The 20,045-nt window shown below is 35.7% G+C and overlaps 2 protein-coding genes across 3 annotated transcripts in view; one reads left to right on the forward strand and one right to left on the reverse strand.

Annotated features, from left to right (window-relative positions):
* The window catches only part of LOC106670635 (protein unzipped), a 39,454-nt gene extending 28,248 nt beyond the window's left edge, over nt 1-11,206 (reverse strand). Inside the window, exon 1 of the mRNA XM_014401150.2 lies at nt 11,053-11,206. Coding sequence (XP_014256636.1) covers nt 11,053-11,067 — 15 coding nt within the window. The 5' untranslated portion in view covers nt 11,068-11,206. The remainder of the gene's footprint in view (nt 1-11,052) is intronic.
* LOC106670634 (mitoguardin) overlaps nt 1-20,045 on the forward strand; it is a 71,575-nt gene that overhangs the window by 33,515 nt on the left and 18,015 nt on the right. The window lies entirely within an intron of this gene.

Consider the following 20,045-nt stretch of genomic DNA (forward strand, 5'->3'; position numbering starts at 1 on the left):
ATTGAAAAACAATAACACTCTTATATGCCTTTATGATAAGGCTTTTCTGGGGTGGGTGTGCGACGTCTGGAGAGTAAAAGTATTTATTAGCGAGAAGGGAGTGGGTTCAACCCTGCCCCGGGGAATATTTAGTTCTCTGGTGTGTTTCAGGTCTGGAAATAAAATTTATTAGCGAGAATGAAGTTGATTCATTCAACCCCTCTCTGGAGGAATCGGGTACTCGGGAGAGAATGAAGTAGTATATTTTATAACTATTTTGTAATTGACAACCTTAGGTAAAAATGAGAGGCTAGCATTTTAAGATTTCGACTTGGTGTTCATATAAAAGGAGAGCATGAAAGACCAGAAAAAGACTGTTTTAAATGAACCTGAACTTTTAGAAGCAATGGCATACTTGTTAATATCTCACATTGAAAGCACATAAAAATTAAGGATTGTTTTATTATTTATTTATTTATTTTTACTTATCACTCTCACATCTGAGGAAATACGTACATAACTAGAAAAATATTTTTAAAAGAAAATTAAAGTTCTTTTGGGATTCGATAAATGGTATTTTTCATCGCCAATCATAAACGTATCTACTATCTATCTATTTGTTATTATGTACTTCATGGTAGAATCACACTTCTTCAAGTCAGAAATGTATTATTGTGTGATTTGAATTGAAATGTTAAAAGATCCTTAGATCGAAACTTTATGCATTTTAGTTCTTTGAAAAGTCTATGAATGCAAATAGGTAAGTGTTGGCTCTGAATACAGAAAGTCCATTGGACATGAATCAAATGTAATAAGGATGTGCGGGTATTTTAATAACAAGGCTATCTCATGCTGAACGAACTTAAATCTTTGATTTGAAGTCATTACATTCTTTCTTCGAATAAACGAGTACGATTTTACGGGTTTCGAGTCCTTAAAATAATAATAACGTGCAGATCGTGCGTAGAGGGCCGGATAATTTAAGCGGCTTTAATTACTATAATAAAGGGGCTTACTTTCGCCCAAATATAAAGCATAAAAGACTTCGTAGAAATTGTGTCCAATTTAATTAACGCTTCCTATTGAACTGTTCTGGCAAGATTCGTTCATTAATGCGATCTTTTATGTATTAGTTAAAATATTCTTATCAACATTCTTAATGTTTGTTTACTGGATGTAAAACGGAAAAAGCCAATGGATCGTAAAATAAAATTAAAAAAAGGTGATATAAATTCACATTATGCGTCAATTTCACTATAAGCTCTGCTATAGATCATGCAACTAAACAATAGACGGAACAAAAGCAAGGTAAAATTAGGCTTGTAACAACACAGCAAGGATAATCTGATTTGAAACAGCTTCTATAAAAGAGAACAATCACATTTCTCAACAAAAACAACGCTTTAAAGTTTTGTCCTTTGGCCTGCGGGTTGTTTAAACATTTGTGTATCGATACGTTGATGATGTATAACTTGGCCTAAAATGACAAATTTTATTTCGAAATTAAATCCAATAAAATAACGATACTGGAAGACAGACGCTTATATTGGCGATTATTGGAAAGGAGACCGTTCAGAACAATCTATCCTTCTCTCTCAGTCATCTCACTCTCTCTCTCTCTCTCTCTCTCTCACTCACTCACTCATTCCCTTTCTCTCGCTCTCCCATATACACACTCTCCATCTATCAATCAACCTATCTATCTCCAATCATAGAATATCAATCAATATAATCAATAGAATGTTCAATCAATCAATCAATCAATCATTTTCTCTGTCTTTCTATCTCCCTACCTCCTTCCCTCTCCGTATTTTTCATCAGAACCGTCAAAAATAGAAAAAGGAAAGATGCGGGAAAAAACGAGTCTGAATACAACAGAGCAAGAATTGGCGTGATGATCAAGGACGATCCGACTCACCTACAATACAATTATAAAATGAGTTATCTCGCTTCGTATTATAAAAGTTATCTTTAATCTTTTAAGCCCACGACTTTTTGAAGTATAAAGAGTAACATGAAAAATATTTTAGTCTGACGCATAAAGTGAATATGGATGAAGGTTATCAGCGAAGATGGAACGTTAGTCAATAATGACTTTATTAAACCATGGTCCTTTTGCTTTTATTTAAATAATCGTTTGTTTGTTTTAAATAACGCCGGGAAAATTGAAAGTGTTTGTTTTGTTTTATCCCCCGGAGCAAACAGGCCCAAGGGATACCCGCCGGGTGGTTTGATTTTTTCCTCTGGAAACTTGACTTGTATAACTTTTTATTCGGGATTTTCTGAGTCGCACTTGTTGGGATTGTGAGTTTGTATTATTGCCGAACTTTCTTGCGACCCCTTTCTCAAAACGTGGCGGGGCCCTGCCTTCGAAAAATTAATTGCGCCCATTCAGCAAAAACCGGGCATGAAATTCAAATTATTTTTAGGGGTGTTGAGTGAAAAACGTAGAAAACACGTGTTTTTTAAAATTTCGGTGACGTTTCGGAACTATCTCGTTTGAAAAACTAGTACCTTCCTCAAGTCATTTAGGCTCCAGAATTAATCAAACTGGAAGGGAACTAAACACTTCGGGCACACCACAATAATCAATAAAATCAGATATCCTTTATAGAAATATGGACTGACTACATCATCCCGGAAACACTTTTTACATCTTATAAAGTCTCAACATTCTGCAAAGGAAAATAATTGAAAACATCAGATACAATGATGTAGGATAGAGATGACTCCAAAACAAATAAAGGAACTGGATCTGGTGTTTTTTGTACCGGCCCAAAACATAAGTAGTTGAGCTCATTAAAGAGGTTCACCTCGGTCTTTTAAGCTGAAATACATGCATGCCATCAATGCTAGTGCCCTGGGAAATTTTAAAAGAAGTTAAAAGCCCTGGCAAAAAACCCTCATAAGATCTGATAGCCAAGTAGCCATTAAAGCATTAGTACGTATAAGAATCACATCAAAATTAGTCAGTGAATGCATCCACAATCAGCAAACCCCGGGGAAGCACAACAACCTGATGATATCTTGCATGGGCACAGAGGAATTTTGGGTAACGAGAAAGCAGACAGACTGGCCAGAGAAGTATCTACAAGACCGTACATAGGCCCCGAATCTATACTTGGGATAACAAAAACAAAATTGAAACCTCCATCGCAGGATAGATGCAAGCAAACCAACGAAGAAGTGGATAACTCTAGCGGTGCTAGACATAGTGAACTTATGATGAAACAATACTCACCAAGACTGGCAAAATCTTAGAAGATCGAAGTGCTTTAGAAAATCTTAAAAGATCACCGTTAAAAACAATCTCATAAGATAGGATAGCCAAGCAGCCTTAAAGCATTAGCATGTAAAAAATCACATCAAAACATTAGTGAATACAATCAAAATTTCCAAAATGTGGGGAAAACAATAACCTGTTGATATCTTGGGTACAAGGTCATAAAGAAATTTTTGATAACGAGAGGGAAGATACACGGCCAGAGGAGGATCTGCAAGACCATATTATAGAACCTATCTTGGGATAACGAAAACAAATAGAATTCTCCATCACCGAATGAATTAAAAAAGACAAAACGAGAAGTGGATAAACAAAAAAGGCGCTAAACACAGTAAACTTACGCTTAAACAACCCTCACCAAGACTGGAAAACTCAGTGCTCAGTTAGAAAGGGCTAAACTCAGAGGAGTGATAGTACTGTTAACCGGTCACTGGCATCAGAGAAAACACAAAACACAATATATTAAGGGGGCATATGCAATAACGAGCCATTTGTTCCTTATGTAATGGGGAGGAAGAAATAGCCATATCATCTTCGAATACGAAGCAACCGCTCAATGGAGACTTTATCTGGGATACAAAGAAAACCCGGGGGATACAATTGCAGAAGCTAAATTCATGCCCAAGTACTTCTTAGGAGAAGGATCGAGTCGATTGCAGCAAGGAACTAGGAAAGTAAAATAAGCCAGAAGGCTGCAATGCTTGGGGAACAAAATCTTCCACTTCCTAGTATCCATCATCATCACCTTCCTCGAGCCAAGGGGATTGAACAACTAACGCCAAAAGATCTGTCTGATAAAGCCAAAACAATTTACTTCTGTTTATAAATTTTGTTCCCGATCTCCAGTTAACTTAATTAAAAATTCTCTTAAGGATTCTTTCTAGGTAGATACTTAGGTCATCAGCGGCTCCAACTTAGTAAAATTCATTTTGGCATAGATGCCCACTCCTGTTCGATAGCGTAGAAATCTCGTCGACTGGTCGGCCATTTCGACCTGTTGGATTTGTAACGATTGGAACGAAGGACGTCTGGTCGGACGCAGCATAAAAAAAGATAAAGAAAAATCAATTCGAAGCCCTTGAATGATGCGACCTCCTCCCGCCCGCAAGGCGCGTGAACATCTGCAGAGATTTTTTCCAAGTCAAAAACGAAATTCTGGTTATTATGAAGATGTGATTAGTATAATCCTGTTTTAACTTTACATTGTACATATTTTCAGTAGTGCTTTGGCTAAAGTCTTACTCAATCAGACACAAGTACAAAAGAAACACTCCATCAAAGCATTTGATTTGTTTATGGTTTCATGTTACAGCCATAGTTTACATATTATCGCCCAATAAAAGACCATTACTAGAATTAATTGCCAAGTTGATTTATAGCTCATGACAAGTTATGAAGTTAATAATTCTCCATCAGCCGAGTTTTCCGCGTTTCGACATCAACTGCCTTCCCTTGTCTAAACAAGTCCCGACATTTATAAACAAATGCAAAATTATTATCGGCTCGTGTCAAAAAGTCTATTTTTTAAAATATTTCTTTCTCTTTGGAAGCATTCTCTGATATCGGTATATTTCCCGGTGGAAACACCTGGGGCTAACCTATCCAAAACACATCTGCCCTTCGTACGCCTCTCCTCTTCAACAAAGGAAACAAAAACCTCCTCATCCAATGCCCTGGCCCCCTCACAGAAATGGATTTCTTACAACGGCGATGTTGTTTTTATTCAGAATAAGTATAAATTTTGTTCTGCATTTTACTTGGAAAACATCCTTTTCATAGGTTTTAAACTGTTTTCTGCCAAAATATTAAATCTGATGGACTGGTGTCGAGTTTACTGTTCGAAATATATTTCAACATGGAAGTAACATGGTGTTAACTTTAAAGTAAAGCAATTTGTGTCATACTTGAGGAACTTAAAGCCCAACCAAACCGTTGGAATTTTAATAATAATATTTTCGAAGCCAAAACAAATCAACTAAACTTTAATAAACTAAATTATGACTCCCCCCTCATTGTGATTGACGGTAATTCCTGTTTTACCAAGATTATAGGATTTTAACCAAAGTACTTTGTCAAGTTGCCCGTCGTCGTGAAAATGTGACACTCGATTTCGAAGACGGGGGAGAAGTTGAACTCTTCGTGACACAAATTATTGATTCCTCCAAAGTCAATTAAAAAAACAAGAAAGCGTGGCTGCGTGTCGGGACGTCTCCAAAAAATACAAATGTTTGTACAACGGAAGAATTTAAATAAAATGGGATTGTATGGGAAGCAAAAGGACTGGGAAAAAAGTTGATCCGCCCCCGTAAAGACCCGTTGTTATTTCTTTAAATCAAGTTTGGATATGCAAATAGATGAAGAACTGAACTTTCTGTCTTTACGTCAGGTTTTTCCTTGTATGTTGAATTTTTACACTACTTAATGTACTTAAAATGTTACATTTACATGATACGTCCATTTTATTATTAACTTAAAAAAATGTGCTTTATAAAGGGGCGGCATAAAAGACGGTTGTCTTCCTTTTTTGACATCGCTGTAATAATTCTTTATCTTACAGTGCACAAAAATATATATATCACGCACCTAACACATAACATAAAACCGTTTACAATTTGATGCGAGTAAAGTTATTTCAATCAATTTTACCTTTTTCCGCGGTCATTAGCGCATGATGGTTATTTTTGAATATTTCTATAGATTTCCAATCCCGCTATACACATCATTTTGTAACTTTGCCAGCTGTGTAACTTTCCCCTCTTGGGAACTCATAACCTTTGACTGGGCCGAGCACCATTGCAAAGCGTTATAAATGGTGGTCTTCAGGAAGTCGGTTTTCCTGAACAATGGGTCGTCCTTGCAGGACGTTATCGCTCATCTGACCGAATTGTACGAAATGTTGGAAACGGTTATACGAGCAAAAGGCTAAAAATAGCTTAACGTTTGTTGTCTTTTTGATAAATAAATTATGAATAACGAATGAGCCGATACGTCCGTCCGGCTTTAACTAGAATAAAACTTTCTACGGCTAAAATGTATCTTAAACCGAAAATATTTTATACTTTTCTATTGTAGAACTTTTACAGGAGATTTGACAATTGTCAAGAGTCTTGTGGCTTGTCGTTTCAAGCCTGTTCCGGTCGACTGACCAATTTAAAGTGCCGGTATCGAATTTTTGAGGTCACGGCCATTTCATCACTTCCCCGTTTTCTTAGTTCAGTATAAAAATAAACCAAGGGTTTAAGATTTTATTTGTATATTTACAGTATATTGAAAAACAATAACACTCTTGTGCTTTCCATAAAGCTTTTCTGGGATGTCAGTGTGGCGTCTGGAGAGTAAAAGTAGTTATTAGCGAGAATGGAGTGGGTTCAACATCTCCCCAGAGGAATCTAGTACTCTTGTACTCATGAGGAGTGAATGTGACCAGCCCTCTACGTTTATGGTAATATATATCTTTGGTTGGCAACCTGAGGTAAAATGCTAGGTAGCCTCCGATTTTACCTCAGGTTGTTGACCAAAGATAGATACGCGAGAAAGCCCGGAAAAAGAAGGAAAGCACTCAGAGGGCCGGTAGACCTCAACGGTTTTTCGACCCCTAAACTTCCCACATATTATTTATATATAAGCTTTTAGCCTATTCAGTACCAGCTCGTACTTGTTTATAAACTTTAATATAATCCTGTTTTTATTCATTAGCAAGAGCTATCTTGGGGAAACAATGCGACGGAAAAACCATCCGAATCCACTCAGACTGTTGTAAGTTAATAATAAGTCAGTTGGGTAATTGCTTTATTTTCTGTCAAAAAATAGCCCTGATTGACCATTTCGTTCAACTCTGTAATCATTTCTCATCATCAGTATATTCAGCTTCATCAATCAGCTGCAGTAAATATTGAACTGGACCTGGAGGTTGGAATAATAACTGATTACAGTTTGTCTAGATTAAGTGTAAAAATTAAATGGAAAAGTAATACTTGCGCAAATAATAATAAAATAAGACAAATTTATTTTATGTATATGCAGATTGTTAATGAAACTATTCAAAATAAGGCAAGTAATGTAAAAATGCAAAATAATTCTTTTATACAGGAAGGCTTAACGTCTGTGAAGTTGAGGGTTGCGGAAAGGGTCAAATCACTACAAAACTTTCACCATATTATTCACACTTAAAAATCCATGGGCTATGCCGGGATTCGAACCCAGGAACGCGTGCAAATAAGAGTCGGACGCACTAACCACTCACCTCCGCGGTCCCCTTGTGAGAATTTAAAAATATATAATAATAATTTTTAATCTCTTAGTGACAAAATGATAAATAAACTTCATTTTTCTTAAGGTATTTTCTATTGAAAGCAGACTGAGAATCATGGGATTATAATGATTTTATTTTAAATTTATGATTTAAGAAAATAAACTGGCCATTCTTGTGCAAACACCGTAAGAACATTTTTAACAGAACATCGAATCGACCTGTTTGACTTTTTTGTTACCGTAGTTTAGTCATTTACGATCATCCTGGTCCGGATGATCTCGCTAGTTGAGTCTGCCAGATTCGGTTTGCAAATTTGCCTCCTTTAGCGATAAACCACATGTCGAAACGCATCGTTACAAACGAAAACAGAGCGTGTATGAGCAACGAATATGGTCGGGAAAGGACAAAACTGCAACAAAAAGCGATCAAATAGTCCACCACTGCACAAACCGTATTAACACGTGAAAAGTCGCCGTTTAGCCGCGATGAAAGTTACACCCTCGGTGTAATCTTGAGAAATGTGAGGTGACGAGTTCGGGAAGGGCAGGAAAGAACGTTGGATATGAGGGAACAAAAGAAACCGCAATTGCAGTGTTCAATAGGCAATGCCGGGAGCACGAACCTCCATTAGAGTACAATGTGTCACAATACAGCCCAATCTACTCCAGACAACATTCAACGACGTTGGAAATGGATTTTGTTTTACAAGCCTCCTTGTTTATTTGCGTAGTGGGTCTTGGCCTCATTTAATAAAACCGCAAAATATTTCAAAGTATCTCTCCGTTTTTTTATGAAATCTCCGGCCTACAACACGTTTTGTTCTGTTTTAAATGATTAGGGGAAAAATCCGTTATATCTTGACTAGGCATTGTTGGATTGATGACCCTTTTAGTACAGTTGTCATCTTACCTAATGATCCAGTACATTAATATTCATCAAGTGACTGAGGTGGTTCTAGTTACTAAACCGCCCTAGAAAAGTACAAAAACAAAATGCTAACAGCATTTCACTGATCGTACGATTACGAAGTTATATAAACATCGGTCAAGTGCTTCGATCTTTCACAAGCCGGATAAAGAGAGATGTGTTTTTCGTCTAGGGCTTAAACATTTTGACCTATATTAACTTAGTCGAATAATGGTGAATGCTATATAAAAAAAAATTAAAAAAAAAAAAAATAGAAAAAATATAAGGTATGGCCTAAGAACAACAAATAGACCGCACACTTCAAGGACGGCCAGTTAAAGACTGGTGAAAAATGGTTCCGATACAAAATCTATTTATAGCATTTTTATCAAGAGCGTGTTTATATGTTTACACATATTGGCTCGTGTTTGTTCAATGATGTTATTCTTCATTATCGCCATCTTGAAAAGAAGTCTTGAACCAGTTTGAAGATATGCAAGATAACAAGAATTTATTTAAAGAAGATAAGTTTATAGTTCTGGAATGGCGGATGCCTACACGGCAAAGCTAAAAAAAAGTTTATAGTTAAAAATTATTACTTTTTTATATTGAATCACGTATATTTTAAAAACAAACTACAAAATATATGCGTCCATCGGAATGTTTATCAACTAAACGCTGACAGGGAATGGTGATTTTATTTACTTTACTGCACCTTTATTCTATGAAATTATAAAGGATGTTTTACTTTATTGCCTGATTATTAACAAAATACTTAAGAGACGTATTTTTTGGAAAGATTACAGACAAGATACGATTCCATGAAATGTCTTTACATGAAACCCTGATGGTACGTTACAATCCCAGCAATTTCTGGCCGTGAATATCAATTAAGTTCAATTTAAATGTCCTAGAAAACGAAAAACAATTGCTTTCTCAATCAGTGATATCGGACGTCGTAGTGTCAAGCGTGAATTTCAATTCCTCACTGAAGATGGCGTGAAACGCGTTTGAATGAAACTTCGGCGAGACTTGAACGTGAAGCTGTTCGGTTTTCTCCCTCTTCGGAAGAAAATATCGCGATTGATACTAGTAAATTCACTTAGTGTGATAGATAGTCTTTGATTCAACTTTTCCTATAAAATTATCTGCATTTGGTAGCATTTGTGGTGTGAATGAAGACGGCCAGGAATTCATTGGAATATGAGATTCCGTGAGATTGCAGTTAAGGGAGACGGTTCTAAGTTTGCTACTTCAGCAGCAGCTTAATTCTTGAAACAACTTGAAATCTCTCGGTAAAGTTAAGCCAGACTTAAAACTCTCGTATCCTATTTCCGTTTTGTAGAATTTGTCTGGGAAACAAGGAGATGAATTCTTTGATTGTATTTTCGTAACTGATGTATACGCAGGAATAATAAGTGGATGTTTACTTTAAACCTGTAACCCAACGCCAAAAAAATAAGCCACCGTGGGTAGTGAGAATGGCTAATATTCATGCGTTTTCTGAAGACACCCTGCGGGTGGAATTCGTTAACGAGACCCGTTGAAAGTACATCATTACCAGACCTGCAAACTGCCAATCGAATAATTCAACTTGTAAACAGGGAAATGATTAGCCATTCGCTTTTTATCAGGGTTTAAACAGCTTCTAGAACTAGTTTCAAAGCGGGAAGCAGGTAGTTAGTACCAGGCTTTGGAGGGAACGCGGATACATGAAATAAAAATCAAAAGCCAGTCGACCTTGGTTAAAGGAGATCGGGAGATAAAATCCACCCTCAACTCCTGCTGCGGTGCGGACCCATTGACTCGACAATAGTTCGATCCTATGATAGTCCGCCCACACAGTTACGCACCTTGACCAAATGTGTTTTTAAAAACGTTTTAAAGCATCTGGATATATGGAAATATTGAACTTTTGAACAACTATAACCTTTTTACCCACAAAGAAATTTTACTCTGGACTAAAAGGATCATAGTGACCTTAGAAGAAATGCCGGGCATATGTCAAATTTATAGTTTTCTTATATGTAGTTATTAACTATTAATGTTCAACGTGTTGATTGCAACATACTCAGACACCTTTGTCCAAATATATCAACAGGCCTGCAGTTGTGTCTTATCAGTTGACACGACCGTACGACCTTTATGGTATTCTTCGATAATCTTCAGTTCGTTTAGTCACGCCGTCGATATCATGTCATCGAGGAAACATAAAATGACAATCGATGAGTTGTTGTTCGATCGAAAATGAGAATTTTTAAATTGGCCACGTTAGATTTCTAATCTTGGCAGGCAATCATCAATAATCAATTTTAAGATTGTCTATATTGTAGTTATTAAAACGTAATAAAGCCGTGATTATATGTTATTAAGGCCGAATTGCTCAACGAATCTGTGGTTTGATTGATATTTTCAATAAGTATAATTTCACAATCCTCGATTTGTCACAATGAACTGTTCAATCAGGGAGCTTGGAAATTGCCGAAGACAGTGTCGACAAATACAAAACCAGGCGAACCTCTGATTATTGTACTTACAACTGTACATTTTATAGTTATTAAATAACTCTTATTAAGTGAGTTCAGGTGTTGCAATTTTATTTAGATTTTGTTTTCCGATTTGTTTATCTTACCTTGTACGACCACATCGTTAATCCTTAAGCGATATTACGAATAGATAGGAGGAGATCAACACACTCCACACTTATGATGTCGTATGATTGTTAACACTTTTCATCTGGTGCAGCTCCTGCTCGACAACTCCTCACGAGACTTGTTTTGAGACTGGTGGGAAATGGGATGCGCGTTGGTGCCGGCGAATGGTGCATGGAACCCCACCACCGCTGAAACGTAGAGGGGGTTAATGTAATGCGAAGGGTGGTTCTGTGAAATAAATGTACGTTATATCGTCTGAGGACTGCACACTGCAGTCACCCCCTTGTATGTTTAATGTTGAAAGTGATGTCTTATTGTCCTGGCGCACACACAAGGCAAACATGGAAGCTTTTACAAATCGACTTTTCCATTTCTGTATATCAGCTTTTCAACGGATCATCGTAAAGTACGTGATTCCTTGCCTTGTTTAAAGTTTAAATGTTGAAATGGTATATACAACATTATTGAGAACGCAGAGCGGGTTTTAAACACGTTTTTAAACCACTAGCCACAAGTTAACTTGATTTGGACTAGAATGGTATCTTAATTTTTAAATATATATTTATATATATTGTTTATTATCTGTGACACCTATTTGACCCTCTGCATTTGTAATTGTACACTTACTTAGTACTAATTGTTTTTATTAAATTATTCTTGAAGTTTAAAACTTAAAATCTGTATGTTGTTTCTTTTTACAAACAACCAATCACAATAAAAACATCGCATAATAATTTGAGCAATCATAAAAATCACATTCAACGATTTTACCTACGTTTTACTAAAATAAGATCAAATGTATTTTTAATTGTGCAATAAATTGATTGCACTCAACAATGTTGCTCATGAGATGTCCAACCATTAATATACTCCTACATTTATGAACATTTATTTTGCCGGCTAACTGCTGCCTAACTGCTAAAACTAATATAAAATATACACTATGTTATTTAAAAGACTACAGTTGGGAAGCCGGCAGGGTGTTCATAACCTCGCCGTTCACGCTAATAAATAAATTCCTATTTAATGTTACTCGGTGACTCACCTGCTTAATACAATCACAGGGGTTGTCACCGGTTTTTTTATACTGCTCCAGTGCTCTACCCCTTCGTTTCATACTACAAACAATTGGCGAGTGTGTGGGGTATTTGATATCCCGTCTCAGACTCGTCCATGTCCACACTTAACTATTTTCTCTAATAAATACAGTCACCTCTCAGTGAAAGCCATGAAGGGGTTACTATATGACCATAAACTTTAGGCAAATAATTCATTTCTGCTGTCACTGTCAGGGCCTAATGTTGTTCTGTCGTTGGAGATTATGTTGTACTTTTTCCGGTATTCTTGTAGTAGTTCACAGTCACGTATTATGTTGTGTAGTTTTAGTTGTACTATATGAACCTAATATTTGTCAATTTGTGTGTAAAATTAAATTTCTGAAATGCTAGAAACTATAAAGTAAACGATACAATTTTTATTACCAAAATTGTAGGGTTGTTTTTTTTAAGTTCGTGACAATGGCTATCGGCTTCTATTACCTGGTCGGCCCAAAATTATAAATACGCAAAAATAATAATATAAATATATTGTTATAAATAAACTTTTTATTTTTTCAACTTTTTTAACTTTTCTAACATAAACAATAAATAAAAAATTAATAGGATATATACATTATTATTAGTAATGAAAAATTGTTTATAAGCGAAACTAATGGGAAATTTTTTTTAACATGAAGTAACAATGGCTTCTAACCGTCCGACGAGTTGACCTTAATTTATAAAAACAGAGAAGTGATAATTTAAATAAAATGATATTACTAAAACAATAAATATTATTTATATATTATTAGTTTAAAAAATGGAAAAATATATGAGCTATGTACAAAATAAAATGTTTTGTTTTACATTAAATGGCAATGGCAACCAGCCAGCAGTATGTCCAGTTGGCCCTAAATTAATGTAACTTAGAAATAAGAACTTAAATCAAATCTTGTAAGTAAACAACAAAATAAAATTTATATAATAATGTATGCATTGTACAAAAAAAGTTTGGTTTTACATCAAATGAAAATGGCCACCGGCTTTCTCGAGTTGTTCCAAAGACATATAGAAGAATGGTAGGTAAATTACAATTATCTCAGGTTCCTGTATTCCATTGAATTTACAATATCCAACTAAAAACTTAAATTTGTATAAACTCAATGAATTTTATACAAATTTAAAAATGATGAAACGAGATAATCGATTTTTCAACGCCAAAAAACATCATCGACAATTAATTAAGTAAATAACATAACGAAAAGAAATATACATAATATTCTTCATTGCACATTTATTTATGTTTACAAATCCAGATAATGTATTATAGTCTGGTTGCAATGTTTAATTAAGAGCAAATCCTCCTGAAAAAGCAGAAAAGTAAATATATAGATTGAAAAGCAAAATAGCTAGAAAAATATATTTAACTGTTATTCTTCAACAAAATAAAGTTGTTGTTTTTTGTACATAAAATTACATTCCTAGTTTTCATCAGTTAATATATTTGATGAACTGTGCAATTCGTAGCTTTGATACTAGTCTTTAGTCCTCTCAGAAGTTTGATGTCCTTTTCTTCTCTAGTTTCTACAGAACAGAGATATGCACTGAGCTCTCTCCATGAACAGTTTCAAATCTAAAGATCAAAATTATTTTAAAGAGTAAATTTACTGTTTATAAGAACTTTTCTAAATAGGCTGTAATTTAGGGGAGTCTTTATCCTAAATTTTAATTCACGAAATTCAGAACTGATGTTATGTGAAAGCGAGTTACATTATAAACAAGGACGGTAGACGAACAAACTACAGTTCATCACCCCGCAGACATTAGCTAGAAGCTCACGATGATAGCTATTGTCAGATTATTTTTTTATCAAGCCATCGCCTAAATTCCCACGGGGTTGTCACGGTGAATGAAATGTAATTAGACCCTTTCAAACCGGTATGGTTTAACAACCTACAAAGATCGGTATGAAACGAAAGCAAGAGATTATCATTAAAAACATAAAAGGAACGTGTGCAATCTACGCAAACTTACTTGACTTGGGTTGAACGTATGTTCATAGGAAGACGAGGGAAGCCAGCGTTTGATCTGAAAACTGCTTTTGACAGCTCAGTGGAAAGGTCTGGCATGCTCAAAATCATTTATTTTGAAATAACTGCCGACGAGAACCGATTCAGGATGAACCTTTTATCCTTATCCTTTTTAACAAAAGTTAATTGTTCAAAGCAATAAATTTCTCATTACGAATAAATTTACATAAATTACAACCATTGATTATTTCTTCTACATAGCACAAAGATGACATTTCTCATTACCTTGCAGCTTTATACAAGATCTATTTTTAAAATGTAAGTCGCTAATCCATGAATTAGAGATGATCATTATATTGAGGTTTGCAGTTAATTTGCTGCCGAACAGATTGCACAATCAATATTTAAACCAATCTAGAAATTAAAAGTTATTGTACGAAAAAGAAATGTACAAATAAAATATCGTATATTTATCAATTTAAGTTGCTAAATATGTAAGTGTATGTAGTATAGGAGACGGTCACTATACCCAATAGCTTGCTAAGTTGGAATCCAGGTATAGGAGAAGAAAAAAAATTATACCTAAGTTCATCATAAATTCACTGCCAAACCTATTGTACATTCAATATTTAAATCCTTTTAGGTATTAATAATATTGGTTTGAAAAGAAATGTACAAATAAATCTTATATTTATAAATTTGAATCACTAAACAAGTAAATATATATGTGGTACACCAGTATAGGAGATGGTCACTACCCAAGTTCGCGACGAATCGCTGCCTAGCCCATCGCTCAATCAATATTTAAACAATTTAAAAAATCAATAGTTGTTTAAAAAGAAATTCATTGTTGAAAATGTATTTTTTTTATGTAAATAGCTTATCAAGTTGGCTCCTACATATATTTATTAGTATGAAAAAATTATACCTAAGTTCGTGATGAATTCTCTGCGGAATTGATTGCAGAATCAATCTTTTAACATTTTTAGAAAGTAATAATTATTGTTTGAAAAAAAATCATAAATAAAGTATATTTTGGATTTTGACTCATACAAGTGTCGCACAAAGTATTATAGGAGACAGTGATTATACCCAAGTTTGCAATAAATTCGCACCAGAAGCTATTGTAGAATCAGTCTTTACACCCTTTTAGGAATGAATAATTATTTTTCTTTAATTTCAAAAATCAACTGTCATTGTTTGAAAAGAAAATCGTGCTTGAAAATTTTCTGTTTTTAAAGTTTGGTCGCTTAGCATGTATGACACCCAAGTATAGGAGACGGCCATTGTACCCAAGTTTTAGATGAATCACTGCTTATTAGATTGCAGAATCAACCTTTAAATTCTTTTAGAAATTGATATTTTAAAAACAAATTAGTTTGAAAACAAATTCACAAATAAAATATATTTTAAATTTATGTCGGTCAACAAGATAGCATCAAGAGGAGGATAGGATAGGGATAAAAGAAGCGGCCACAAGGCCTACTGCACCTCGACCTGAATAGATCTATTGTGCTTCCCTGTTATTTATAACTCACTGGCCAGCTTCAGGTTATTAACCAGCCTCCAAAGCATGTCAGCGGCTCCTTAGTGTAGGATCTTGCTTGTGGTTTTTCTTATTCTAGTTGCAAGAATCTGCACGTTCATACACCTTCACAGAAACATAAAATGTGTTCTGCGGTCTCCTCTTCTTCCTGGCAGTATCTGTGTTTCTTATGTCTGTGCTCCTATCCGGTGCATGTGCTTTCTTAAGTGCCAGTGCCCTGTGTCAGGAGTCCAACCAGAATCTTGGTTCGGTTGCGATTGTCTTCCAGTAATGTTTTTGTAAATCTTGCGGATGGTTCTTCTATGAATCTCTTCGCGTGCCTCACACCTGTGGTATTGTTCCACCAGGTTTTGGACTCATAAAGGAACCATTTTAAGATTGATCCTTTTTTATGGCAGGCTGTTAAGCATGTCAACCTTTTCGTTGCCTCTATGCCCCGAATGTCCAGGGACCCCATGCCAGGGTCCGGTCGTTAGTGTCACTAACTTCCATGCAGTTCCAAACACTCTTTGCCTTCGTCTCGCATGAGGCTAGGACCCTAAGAGCTACCTGGCTGTCAGAGAAAATGGCTATCTTCCGGAAATATATTCCTAGCCTTTTTATTCTCTGGCCATTGTTCATTCGCTATGATTTCAGACTGGAAAACTGTAGCATATGTACCTAGGTTTACCGTCAGTCATACCCATTCCTGTGGCCCATTCTACCCGTTATGGTATCAGTACTTTGTACTTTTTACTAAAGTTGTACTTTGGAGTAGTGGCATCAATTGGCATGCTTAGAATGCCTGTAACTCCTCCCTCAGTTTCCATTGTTTATTTACATAGCCGATCCCTATCCCTATGGGAGAAGGTCATTACACCCATGTTTGCTTTGCATTAACTGCCGAACCTATGGCAGAATCAGTCTTTAAACCCTTTAAGGAATGAATTATTACTGTTTGAAAATAAATTCACAAATAAAATATCTTATATTTTTATATTCGTGTCGTTTAACAAGTTTAGCACCCAAGTGTTGTACGAGACGGACATTATATCCAAGTTTGTGATGAATCGCTTCCGAAACGATTAGAGAAATATTTTAAATCTTCAAAATTAACAGTAGTTTAAAATTGTGATGAATAATTATTCTTTGAATATAAGTTTACAAAATAATATACAATACATATACATAAACAATATTATGTTTTTAAATTCGCTTAGCAAGTATAGGAGACAGTCATTATATGTTTACAATGAATTCACCAAACCTATTAGAATATCCATTTTTAATAAATAAACAATATCGTTTGACAAATAATTCTAATTTTAAATTTAAGTAGCTTAATAAGTACATAAATAGGGAAATGGACTTTATACCCAAGTTAGCATACCATTGCCCAGTTATATTGTGAGCATATTCGTTTTCTCTCGAGCCGTATAAAGTAAATTAATTTCAATTTAAAACATACATTTTTAAAGTTTTCCTTGCTGATCTTCCGGAATTTCATTGTCTTTTAAAAAAATCTTTAAACTGACAAACCTCAGACTGCTTACTGTTTACCAATTTCACTAAGTAGTTACATTTCCTCTGCTAGACGAAAATAGACGTTTTATCTTCTTGCCAACAGCAAGAGAGAATGAAACAGCAGTGTCAAGTTAAAAAAAGATTATTTTTAACTTTAAAAATAAAACTACCTTCTGATGCTTTGTGTAATGATTATATGAACGAATTGAAATAATTGAAAACTTGAATAGTATAGAACTCGACCCTGTTTCAAAGCCAAAGAATCTATTTATGAGTCTAACACTTCATGCAACCGTTATAATCCATAAAATAGCATTTATTATTTGGTGATCGTCGTGTTTCTCGCCAGCTTGCGAGACGTGAATTACTTAGGCGGTACAAATTATAGCCTATCTTTGATTAGGGAGGTCTGAGATAGGGGAAGAAGATAAAGTTGAAAGGTCCTCACCCTCACGATAGGATGGATGAATAATCGAAAAGAGGGTTCAGACGGAACAAGACAAATTGAAACTTATTACGGAGTGTTTAATAGTAAGAGCTCACTCAACTTAAGCCACGAAAATAATTTATGCACCTTTTAAACGGATTATCGATAAATATACATTTTTACGTCCGTCACACTGGCCCTTGAATGTATTAGAAAGTCTTTCTCCTGGTGTAAAATTTATTATCCGGCCTAAGAATTAACATGTCAAAAAACAGGAAATTATTGCCTGGCAAATGTTAGAAGCGATTTGCATAATCATGTCAACGCCTGATAAAGGAGTGCAATTAAGTCTAGTTCTGGTCAGTTTTCCTTAAACACGCCGGGCAGTCCGCAAAAAAATTCCGCTTTTGAATTCTTGAGAAAAGGTGGAACAATTTGCATAATCACTTGAAAGCGAAACTGGACTCAATGGCATACCAAACAATCTTCGTTCACACTTTCTTCGTGCGAAATTGCGTATGCAATGAAAACTGACATTTGTCAAACAGCTGAGGGATAATGATGAAGATGACGATGGACACTAGGAAGCGGCGGTTTTTGTTCCCCTGGGACTGCAACCGCTCATTGTACGTTCCTAGTTCCTTCTCGATCGTTCTCCTAAGAAGTGCTAGGTCAATGACTATCGTTACTGCAATTCCATTCCCGGGTTTTCTTTGTACCTCAAATTATGCCTCTATTGGTGGTTGCTTTGCATTCGAACGTGATGATGTTCTCTCATTGATCATTATTGAATAGTCCTTTCATCCTCTGAGTTTAGCCTTCTCTAACTGCAGCAGTGAGTTTGCCAGTCTGGGTGAGGGTTGTGGAAGTATAAGTTTACTTTGTCTAGCGCCTTTGTCGACTTCTCTTTTTGGACCCATTCTATGATGGAAGATTCTGTGTTTGTTTTCCCAAGAATAATTCAGTTCCTATGTATTACTGGGAACACTTGTAGAAACAGATCAAACAGCTTATTTTCGAATAAGCGGGATTCAAATAGATGTCCGCAATGTGATGCACGTAAAATTATCAATAAAAATTGAAGACGTTGTGGATAAGTTAATGAAATAATTTGATAGAGAATTGTTCAATCAACTATTTCTGGTCCCTCCTTCGTCTTCGTTTTAATCTCTAAATAACATCTTCATTAAACTTTATGTACAGCAGAAAAAAAAAAAAAATTATATGAGTTTTATTGGTCTTAATCAGATTCATCTTTCTTGTTAAAATCTACCTTCTTTCAAGCATCGATGGACATTTTAAAACATTTTTGTGCCACCCAAAATACGTGAGGTTTTATTAAATTTATAATAAATGAAGCTGCTAACGGGGGGAGGAATGCTGCTTTCGATTTTGGGGATGCTGGTCAGCCGTAAGTACCGTGATAAAAAAATTAATGGTCACAGTCTGTTGTACACTGGTGGCTGTCATTCATTATCCCTTTTCATTCTTCACCGTCCACTGGGTTCATTAACACCCTCCACTCGCCGGGTTGATTAATTTAAAATTAAAGCCCTTAGAAAATTACTCGGGCTACTAATATACTCACACCCAACGACAAAAAAAAAAAAAAATAGATATAAATATTAATACTTGACTTAAAATGAAAACACAACACACAACATTCATTTCTAACTTTATAGAGTGGTAAACTTTTACATGCATTAGATTAAAATAAAGAAAATCAGTTCAATTTCATCCTTTCTAGAGCCAACCTGTCGAGTCAGTTGTTTTTTAAATAGTTGTTTTTCCCTTAAAAGCAAGGTTTTAAGTCGAGAAGATATTGCCCGGGCAAATGCTTTGTCAACGATGATCGTAGCCCAAGACCTGGGTGTGTCGCGCTTTTCCATCCACGATGTCTACATGAAGGATTTAGGGCCACCGGAACTCTCGATCGAAGAGAAAAGTGTCAAGTCAGTGGTCGACCACGATCTACGGCGGCTAGGGCTTTTATCGCTATGGAATCGGGTTCCTCGATCGCGGAATCGTTCCTTGATAGCCAGTCAACTTCAAACGTACGTAATATGAAGGTGACCTCTAAACTGTCATCAAAAGGCTTCGTGAGAATAGCCTAGTCTACTGGAGAGGCATCGGGTAGAAAGGCCACTATCCACTATCAGCATATCGCGTGGACACTTGATCAATGGATGGGAGCTGTTCTCTTCAGAGATGAGTGCCGGTTTGGTTTGTGGCATGCAGATGACCGGGACCTTTTGTGGAAAGGTCGTGGAGAACGTTTTGCTTCATGCTCCATAGCCTTTTCACGACAGTCAGTACGGGGTGGAATCAACGTCCATGCCCGTACCGAATTGATTATCATACAGAATTCATATTGACTGCATTAAGTACATTGAGGAAGTTCTTCTGGAAGCTGAAGTCCCATTCGCTC

Source organism: Cimex lectularius, unplaced genomic scaffold, assembly GCF_000648675.2.
Source record: "Cimex lectularius strain Harlan isolate CLEC.00 unplaced genomic scaffold, Clec_2.1 scaffold58, whole genome shotgun sequence".
Lineage (NCBI taxonomy): Eukaryota > Metazoa > Arthropoda > Insecta > Hemiptera > Cimicidae > Cimex > Cimex lectularius.